Source organism: Drosophila takahashii, chromosome 2R (genome assembly GCF_030179915.1).
Source record: "Drosophila takahashii strain IR98-3 E-12201 chromosome 2R, DtakHiC1v2, whole genome shotgun sequence".
NCBI lineage: Eukaryota > Metazoa > Arthropoda > Insecta > Diptera > Drosophilidae > Drosophila > Drosophila takahashii.
This window is the reverse complement of record NC_091679.1, coordinates 36,100,188-36,110,409: the sequence shown is the minus strand read 5'-3', so window position 1 is coordinate 36,110,409 and position 10,222 is coordinate 36,100,188. Positions and strand designations below refer to the sequence as shown.

The 10,222-nt window shown below is 47.9% G+C and overlaps 1 protein-coding gene across 2 annotated transcripts in view; it reads right to left on the bottom strand.

Moving 5' to 3' along the window:
• Positions 1-236: 236 nt before the first annotated feature.
• Positions 237-10,222, bottom strand: part of Egfr (epidermal growth factor receptor) — a 43,463-nt gene continuing 33,477 nt past the window's right edge. For both annotated transcript variants that reach the window (XM_017152345.3, XM_017152344.3), the window contains exons 2-5: positions 6,140-6,362; positions 4,599-5,773; positions 4,401-4,533; positions 237-3,605 (exon numbers count right to left, since the gene is read on the bottom strand). In XM_017152345.3, the coding sequence (XP_017007834.2) occupies positions 1,139-3,605; positions 4,401-4,533; positions 4,599-5,773; positions 6,140-6,362 (3,998 nt within the window). In that variant the 3' untranslated portion in view covers positions 237-1,138. The remainder of the gene's footprint in view (positions 3,606-4,400; positions 4,534-4,598; positions 5,774-6,139; positions 6,363-10,222) is intronic.

The following is a 10,222-nucleotide window of genomic DNA, read 5'->3' as shown; positions in this document are numbered from 1 at the left end:
CTTTTGTCATAATTATTCATCAAATAAACAGTATTTCTTCCAGAATAATGGAAAAACGTTCGTTAGATGTTATACCACGTGAATCTCGTAATAAATTTTCCAGTTGATTGGCATTTAAACAGTCCTTTAGATAAACAATTCTTTCTGATATGAACAGATCATTTTTGAAAAATGCAAAAGTATACTTACTGTTGATTCAAAAATTTCAAATATTTCCAATAACAAGGCAGTTAGAATTATTGAAAAATAATTTTTATTTGTGTATATATATTCGCATATATGTAAATAGTCTAGTTTAAATTAATTAACTTATTCAGTAGGCATAACTTGGCAAATCTACACGTGTATATGTGGTACATATATTGTATATTAGAAGTATATATATATTTGTGTGGACTACCTATGTATCTTTGATCAGTAACATATCGCCTAGGCATTCGCTTACACTCTAGTGTGCCAACAAGGTATTCGAAATCTTTAGGAGATTTGCATCGATCGACGCATGGCACGCTCGGGATTTGATTGTCAAACTTTATAGATCGAATGGGATTTGAAACTAGGCCTAAAATTGCATAAGATCGATATTGATTAGTTTTCTGTTTTCTACTATTTTCATATGCTTAACTGTGTGTGTGTGTCGAGTCGTTCGATTTGTTCATCGTTTTAAAAGTCCTTAGGTCGAGTTGAATACAAACTATATCACAGTTGGAAACTAGGCGCTACAAGAGACTACGACTAACTACAAGTACAAGAAGTAATTGGACATCTCGGTTTAGCTTAGTGTGCGCCCTCCGGTGGAGTCGATCTGGATTGGGATCTTCGATCTTCGGAGGCGTCTAAGAAATGCACTATCGGTGTTTGTTTTCTCGTAATTACATGGATGCTACAAGCGCAGGACCGCGACGACGATCCCTGCTGACTACTGTGTGTTGCTAGGAGGCTAGGATAGAGTAAAGGTGGTATACACAAAGATGGGGGACTGGCTAAGTACACTAGAGCGTAATATCGGGGTAGTAATATACAAATCTATGGGTCGGTCTAGACTTTTTTACAAGCTCCTATCTAAGATAAGCAGCATGGCTTCCAAAGGCACTTGGCAAGATTCCGCTTCATTGGCAATCCTCGATCCTCGATCCTCCTACACCCTCGTCTCAGTATTCCGATTCCGATGCAGTGGCTGTAGCTCTCTTTGGGTATCGTTGTAGTACTCGTGATCGGAGCTCGTTGGCTCGCTGCCCGGCAACGGGCCGACCTTGACCTCCATGGTGCCCGGCACGCCCATCACCGGAATACCGATGGTCTGCGTGGGTATTGGCGCCTCCGACACCCCGAGGGTCTGCGCATTCAGCAGATACTCCGGATTGTCCACGCTGACGGGCACTCCGATGAGATCCATATAGCCCGCGGCCACGCCCACTGCCGCTGCCATGTTGTTTTGGTTGGGATTGTTCGTATTGTTGTTGTTATTCGGTCCCAACTGGCAGGTGGACGACGTGGGCATCAGGTAGTCATCCTCGTCGACGGGGAGATCTAGGCGTAGATTACCAACGCCCACTTCCCGGGCACTCGAGTCCGTCTCATCGTCGCCGGTGCTCGAGTTCTTGTTGCTGGGATCCTTGCAGTAGCGATTCAGCTTGGGTATCTCATCGGTGCAGTCGGTTCGATGGTGGCTAGGACCAGGAGCCGCCTTGGGCTGCAGGTAGTCATCGGGCTCCACGATCGCCTCGGAGCCATCGGTGGTGGGCGCCAGCTTGCGGATGAGGTCCTTCTCGTCCTGACTCGTGTACGCCGGCAGGCGGGTGAACTTGTCGCCGGGAATGGCCAGGTAACGACCAGGATCCCGGGCGAATTCGGCAAACACCGTGGTCAGTTGCTTGAAGGTCGGTCGCATGGCGGCATCCAAGTGCCAGCAGGAGAGCAGCGTGCAGTAAATGTCCAGCGAGCAAATCTCCGGCTGCTCTAGCTTCAAACCCACTTCAATGAGATCTGGGATATCCTTGGCGGGTATGTTCTCGTGTGGCCGCTGGCCAAAGGTCAGCAGCTCCCAAATGGTCACGCCAAAGGCCCAAACATCCGACTTGCTGGTGAAGACCCGATTGCGGATGCACTCCAGGGCCAGCCACTTGATGGGCATCTTGCCGCCGGCCGCCTTGTACTCATTGGAATCGCTGCTCAGCAACTTGGCCAGTCCGAAGTCGGTGATCTTCACCAGCGATGGCGTTTGCACTAGGACATTTCGGGCAGCCAGGTCGCGGTGGACCAAACGCTTCTCCTCTAGGTAAGACATGCCCTTGGCAATCTGCGTGCTCCAGTTAAGCAGAGCCTTGGAGCCAATCTTATCCCTGTTATTCCTTACATAGTCCAGCAGACAGCCCAGGGGCATCAGTTGGGTGATCAGCATCATCTGCGAGGACATGCAGACGGCCAGGAGCTTCAGCAGATTCACATGCTCCACCGAGGCCATGATGTAGGCCTCGCGGAGGAACTCCTCGCTGGACTCGGCACCGGTGGACTTGAGCAGTTCCTTGATGGCCACCGGTATCTTGACGTTCTCGCCCTCCGGCACCCAGACGCCCTTGTAGACCCGACCGAAGGCTCCCATTCCCAGGACTCCGCCCTTGCGCAGCTCCGCATCCTTGACAATGCGCAGCTTGCAGAGATTCGCACCGATATTCGAGGGACGCAGTGGCTCGGAATCCTCGCAGCCAGACAGAGCCATGGTCATCTTGACGGTCTCCTTCTTGGCCTTCTGCTTCTGCCGGCAAATGTAGGTGACCACGCAGAGGATGCAGATCGTCGGGACCAGCACGGCGCCCGTGATGATGAAGATCATGTTGACATCCAGATTGCCAGCCAGTATTTTGGCCCTCGGTGGACGAGCGGCGCAGTAGGGTCCAATGTCGGCGAACTGGTAGTTCACATGCCGCATCTCCAGCGGACACTTCGAGGTGCAATTGAACATGGTCGAATTGGCATAGGGACCTGTTTCGTTGGCATCGAAGAGTTTGAAGTTGCGACAGGAGAGGCAGTCGTCTACTCCGGGACCAGTGCATCCATTGCATTCCGCGTGGCACTGGAAGCACTCCCTCCTCTCCTCATCCGTGTAGTGATCCGCCGGGCACTCCGTTTCGCACTGCTCCCGCCGCTTGTAGTGGGTGCACTTGGAGCAGACCTGCTCGTGGTAGCCATAGTTGGTGCACAGCTCGCACAGGGGATGGCACTTCCGGCACACGGCCCTCCCAGCCAGCGGTTTGAGGGAGCCCTGCTCCTGCGGATGCACATACTCCCAGAAGTAGCCATCCGGACACTTGTCGTCCTTCAGCAGGCAGCGCTTCACCGTAGCGTCCGTGTTGATGATGGCCAGATTGCAGGTCTTGCAGGCTCCCAGACCGATGGTGTCGTTGGGTCCAGTGCATCCATCGCAGGTGGCATGGCAATCGCGGCAAACTCCATGGTCGTTGTACTTGTTGCTGGGACACTCCGAAACACAGTGCTGCCCGTCCCGCACATGGACGCACTCCTGGCAGTGATCCGCTCCAGCTCCATTGCAAGTCCGGCACTCGGAATGGCAAATCATGCAGGTTTTGTTGTCGAACTGGTAGGCACTGTGGAGAGAAAAGGATTACGTTACTAAATCGCTCAAAATCGAGATGAAGAAAAAGATAAGTACAAAAAATAAACTATGTAAAATCAACATATTTCATGTATTTTCTAGTTTTAGTTTTTCGGTCATTGAATAGTATTTAACAATTCAAATAGTCGAAAGCCTATTTACGAAATGTTCAAGTATTTTGTTGTTTTATTCATTTGGCAAATTAATAGTAACGTCTTAGTTAATATCGTAGCAAAACTATTTTATTTTTTGGGGCATTGAATAGTGACACCACAATTAATATCGAAACCCAAATATTTTTTTCCTTTTTGTATTTTGTTGTTTTAAAAATACACTTATAAATTGTACGTCAACTATTTTTATGGGCTTGGGGTTATTAGACTATCCGACTCAAAATCTCTGGGTCGTGAGTTCAAAACCCGCTTTTGCAGATGATGTTTTTTTTTTTGTTAAATGTTGATTTCAAGTCTATAAATTTTCCTCTATTGGTTAGAGTGTTGACAATGATGATTACAGTCCCGGTTCGATTCCCAGCGGAGCCAAAAAACCTAATTGGTACGTTTTTTTAATATTTGTGAAATGTAAGGGTCTATAAATAACTTCCATATAAATTTTTATAACAAATTAAAAAAAAAAAATTTTTTTAAACAAGTTTTTTTGGGTGTAGGTCTATTCTACTATTTACTATTTTAATTCTATTTTCTATGGTTGTGGGAGTTTTAACTATTAAATAGTTGATTTTACATATTTTTTTTTGTGTTTGGTATAAGGATTTTCTGTTACTTACTTGGATATAATTCCACAGTCGGCGATGCAGGTGCCATTGAAGTTGAAGTTCTTGCAGGTGAGGCACTGATCAGCGCCAGCTCCCCAGCAGCCATCTTCATTACACTGATCCGAGCAAATGGTTCTGTTTTTCTCTGTTAAGTTAAGAAATAAATAAATAAATTATGGAACCAAATTCCAGACTACCATAGGTACTTACCGCATAGATCGGCTCGAAGATTCTCGTTGACCCACACCTTCTGCTCGGCATTCACCTGAATCGCCGGCCACCGGATGTTGCCCACGTAGCAGAGGTTGCGATTGTGCTGGATGACCACACTGCCGGAGCTGATCTGCTTGAGGTTGCGCATCTCCAGGCTGTACAGGGAGGACTTGACGATGGCCAGGGCGGCGAACATGCTCTCCATCAGCTGGCGACCGTGGATGATCTCCAGGTTGCGGAAGTACGAGAGGTTCCGGAACTCCTCGTGGGTGCCCTCGATGTTCAGATAGCCGGTGATCTCTTTCACAGTGGAGAAGACCTCCAGTCGCTCGGGATCGAGTGGTATGTAGCGCGGTCCCATCGTGTAGTTGGCATAGACATCCTGGAAGCCCGAGAAGGTCTGATCCAGGATGCGAATATTACCATCGATCACTGTGCAGTTGCGGAAAGAGTCGATATTTCCGGCATGCAGGACTGCAACTCCGGGGCAGGTTTTGGGGCAGGGTCCATTGCAGGGCACACACTCGCTGTTCTTGTCCATCTTGTCCGGCGGACAGCTGCGGACACAGGCGCCATTGTCGCGCAACAGGTGACCGGGACACTCCTTCACACAGGTGGCCCCGTACGCGTACTTGCCACCCGGATTGGCCTCCAGCACATAGGTGGTGGGGTTGTACTTCCTCATCGGCGGACACTCCTCCTTGCAGACGCCCTCGTCGAAGAAGTTCTTGCAGGCAATGCAGTCCTTTTGCGTGGGTCCAACGCATCCGCCGGCGCAGAAGAGGTGACAGCACTCCCGCGGCTTCGGTCCGTAGCAACGTCCTCCGGCACACTGGGGCGAACAGGTCAGCTTGCTGAACTTCTGGCAGTTCTGCGGTCCCTCGCCCCAACATCCGTGGGCGCAGCTCTCGTGGCATTTGGGACACTCGCGCTCCGGCGCCGTGAAGTTGTAGTTGTAGTACGCATCCGTGCCGTTGGACACGATCTCCGACCACTGGATCGTCCGCATGTGGCACAGATTGTAGTTGTTGTGGAAGCCCACCTGACCGTTGAGCACGTCGCGCAGATCGGGAATCTCCAGCGTGTACATCTTGGAGTAGGTCACGAAGAAGGCGTACTTCTCCTCCTCCACGGACAAACTGAACAGCGTGCGGCCACGAATGATTTGCAGTCTGTAAATGGGAAAAGTAAAGGGTTAGTTTAGGTTCGAAAATAATATATTGCAGTCCTTAAAATAAGAAAAGGTTATACTGAAAATGTAGATACATAATACCTTCTACTCGACTGTTAAAAAAATCTTAGTATGAACATTGCACTTAAATATTTTTGCAATGACTTTTATCTATTGGAAATATTAATTTTACTGTTATTTTTAAGGATCTTAAACATCAATTTTATTATGAAAATTTTAAAGTCCTATTTATTTAATTAAAAAATATCTTAAGTAAATATTGTAAAATGTTTTGCATGTATATAGTATTTCAGAAGTATTTAATTGTACTACATATTAATTATATATTAGAATACCATGATCTTACTTTGGAAACACCACTTTCTTGACGTCCACATGGCTGATCAGTATATAGCCGGTGACCTCCCGAATGTTGTCCAGGAAGCTCAGGTTCAGGTTCTCGTTGGGCAGCCAAGTGAGCTCCAGGTTGCCATCGACGTACGTGCAGTTTGTGTACCGATCTCGGAGGTTCCGGTAATGATGTTCCTTGTTCGAGGGCACCGAAAGCCGGGATTTGGTGCCGATGCAGACTGCAAAGAGAGTTGACAAAAGGGAAAACGTTGTAATACTGTGGGTGTTTATGCGGGCTAATGGGTTTTTCTTTTCGTTTTCCTATTTTTCTGAGTTTCAGCTGACCCTAAACTGTCCAATTATCCACAGCCCACCAGGTCGGGTAGGTGTGAGATTCTTATGAAAAGGGCCGTACGTGGGCTAGGGTCCAAGTGTGGGCCGACAAAAGTGTGCCATGTGTCAGTTGCAGCGGAGTTAAGTCGGAGTTAAAGTTAGACACCCACCTAAAAGACCGAACCCAACCCACGGATCAGGGCACCCAACTAATTACACACAAAATGGCCGCTCCCCCGCCCCAAAACTTTATCGATTTCCTTCGAAGTTCGAACAAATATCCCATAATTATGAGGAGGAACGAACCAAAGACAGAAAAATATTTCTGTCGCCAGAAACCGAGAGAAATTCCTTTGGCGATGGGAAGAAAAAGTTAAATGCCCCCAGATATGCGTCCCATGCATTCCGCCAAAGGAGGAGGAGGATGATCAAGGGAAGGAGGAGGAGGAGCAGGAGGAGCAGGCGAAGGTGAGGCCACGACTGGGACCTCGACTTTGTCGCTGGACACTGATCAAAAGCGGCTGCAGCAATCGAAGCGCAAAAATTTTCGTACAAATTCTTTAGCTTTGTTTGTGCCCGTTTCTTATTTTTTTGTTTGTCTTATTTTATTTTTATTCTTTCTTTTTTTTTTGGTCGAGGTTGCCGCTGGGCAGCAGCATCAGCATCAGTCGCCTTCATTTCTCATGGCGAGCGAAGCCGACATCACGAAACCCTTTTCAAGACTCCTCGACTGCGGCTTTATCGCGCACAATTTATCAGCCAGGTTTTTCATGTTCGAGGCCTGAAACTTAAGCCACGACGCGACGGCTGTGGAGATGGAGATTCCCTGCGAGGTTTCTTTCGAATTTGCGATTTTTCTTTGCTCGCCCAGCGACACGCCCGCCGCCTCGGCAGCCGAAGGCTCACAAAAAGGCTAATTTGTAATCCTTAGGCTAAGGCTAAGTGTGGCAGCATTAATGAGTGGCCGGGGACGGCGACTCCATCTCCAGCTCAGTCGCCGCACAGCACAAATCAAAGTCATAATTCATGATGTGCTCATTAAAACAAAAGACTTAGGCAACGAACTTCAGCGCTGAGATTAATCAACCAACACACATGCAGAGGCGAACGCAGACTCTGGAAAATCGCTGTATTTGCTGTATTTGTTTATCGATTTGTATGCCAAGCCATCAACACACTCGACGACTTCAACTCTAGCCGCCCTTCGCCCCGCGCCCTCTCCCCTCCCCATCATCATCATCAGCATCTGACGTACTGATTAATAGGCAACCGCATTCCAGACTTTACTTCGCTGACTTTCTAAATATTGTTTTTTTGTTTCCAGCTGCTGCTGCCGTGTGTTTGTTGGCCTTTTCACCGAAGATGGAAATGGTAGAGGAAAGCCAAAGAGACTGCATAATCGATTCTTTCGGTTTTTCCATCGGCAATTTGACTTTTGGACCCCAAGTTTTCCACCTATTCTGGCCTAGACGCAAAGCGTTCTTGACGTTCTCCGCAGGTCCCCCGAATCCCCCGATCCCCCTGATCTTTCTTCACTGCAACCGAGACCCGACTCGCTCAGCCGGTTCTGCGCACTTAACAGTTTTTGTTGCTCACGTTCGTAGCGCTCTCGGCGCTCTTTACCTCACCTCACCGTACCTTCCCTGTATCTGTATCTGTGTTTTCTGTTTTCATTTCGTGGAAAAGATTTTTAACTCATGGCCCGAAACCGAAACCAAAAACAAAAAACAGAAAACAAAACCCCAGATGGCTGGCAACATTTTTGTGTACCCTCGCCCGGGGCAACACGAAGAAAAAGAAAAAGAACAAGAATTCTGTGTAGATTTTGTTGTAATATAACAAAAGATTTAAAAGGGCATTAGGCTGGGCCTTTGTTTTCTCAGCCTTTGGATTTGGAGCTATGCGATCGAATGGTTGGTTATCCCATTCGATCAAATTATCGGTCAATGTCTGTGCCGTTAAATGCCGCTGGCGATATGTGAGTTTGGTTTGGAGATATTTTTTTGATGAACAAGTCAAGTACATTGATTTGATCCGCGGCGGCGACGTTGGTGAAAGTTTCAAACCGGGGCGCCATATGCAGATGCAGCTGCTGGCGGATCGCAAGGTGTCATAGATTAACGTCCGCCGGCAATTGCAATGCGATCGGTGCGGTGCGCTTTTCCCCCCTCCACCACCAACAGCTCCCCATAAATAATTCATAACTGTTTTGCGACAATTTCAGTCCACTGCGGCTCGGCACGCGCCTATTTTACAATGAAATTGTGTAAAAGTGCTTAATAAATTCATTTGTGCGGCCATTAAAAACACGCAGCTCATTAGGGGAAGGGGAGGAGGTTTACCACTAGCCAGAGTCTCAAGTCCGCCGCTTACGTGCGCGGATTTTGCAATTTTCCTCTCTCTCTCCTCGGGTTTTTTCTCTGATTTTTTCCTGACTTTTATTTCGCTTTGCAGAATGCTGTTGCGGCAACTTTCTTTCGTGCTGACTGCTATTGCCGCGCTGCTGTTCTATGCTCGCATCGTGGCGTCACGAAGGCGAAGGCAAATAAGCGCAACTGCAGCGGGTGGTGGGATAATCTTCGGGGGGTGGGGATATAGCAGGGTAGGGATAGAGGTAGAGGTAAAGGTAGAGGGCAGGGAACAGGGGCCAGGAAATCTTAGCCAGAAAACGCTTCAAGCGCAGGCGCATCTTCAGCTTGGCTTGGCATAACAAATTTGCAGGCAGCGGCACCAACAACAAAGCACCGACAATCGACTGTCCTCGGTTACGAAAAAGGCACTGACAAAAATTAAACATCTAAAAATAACTTAAATAAATAAAAATAAAATTTCCAAGCCTACATCGAAAATATTTTTAATATAGCCTTTTAAAACCTGATAGTATAAAATAAAGATTTTTAAGACCAAAATAGATCTGAAATTATCAAAGGGCTATAACAGCATTTTCTGGCACCAAGTAAAACCGGCTAATATTAAGTTATAAGAACCCCAATTTCTCTCAGTGCCTTGCCAAAGGCAAATCAGGCAACGGCCACGAAACGAATCGAAAAGAAGATGCAGCAAAAAAGAGGCACAAAAAGGCAGCCTCTTGGCTGGAGATGATGGTGATGCTGATGCCTTGTGGCGGCTCATCTGGCTGGTTTTCCTTGGCGTCCCTCCACTGATCCTCGGTCCCCGATCCCCCTAACCCCCTAACCGCCAATCCCCGAGACCCATGATCGCCATGATCAGCATCTTCTGCTTTCGGGTTTTCGTGTTCGAACCGCGTTCATTTTGTTTCGAACAACAATTGGGCGCAGGTCGTGAGGCACGACAGTGAAACAGCAAAACAGCAATGCCTGGATTAGATAAGCTTATTGTTTTCGCTGTTGCCAGTACTCTTTGTTCTGGAACCCCGAGCCCCCCAACTTGCAATCCCCGGACCGAACCCCTTAATCATCAGAAACCCCCAACTGGGGCGAGCTGCAGCTTTTGGCTATAGTTTTAGCTTCGGCTTTGGACTTGGCTTAATGAGCACGCCCTGGCGCCATTTTTGGTCTGCTGCCTGGCTTTGAATTTTCGCATTCGCAACTATTTTTAGGCATAGAACGGCTCAAGAGCGAGACGGAAAAGAAAATCGGGGAGAGGTCTCAGAAGCAATCGCAGCAACTGAGCAGCAGCTCGTGGGCAGAGGACCGACAACCTCGGCTTTAACTCTGGTTTTCGAAATCGAACGCCCACACGCAGAAAAAAATAGGCAAAGAAAAAAGGCGGAGGCAGAGAGTCA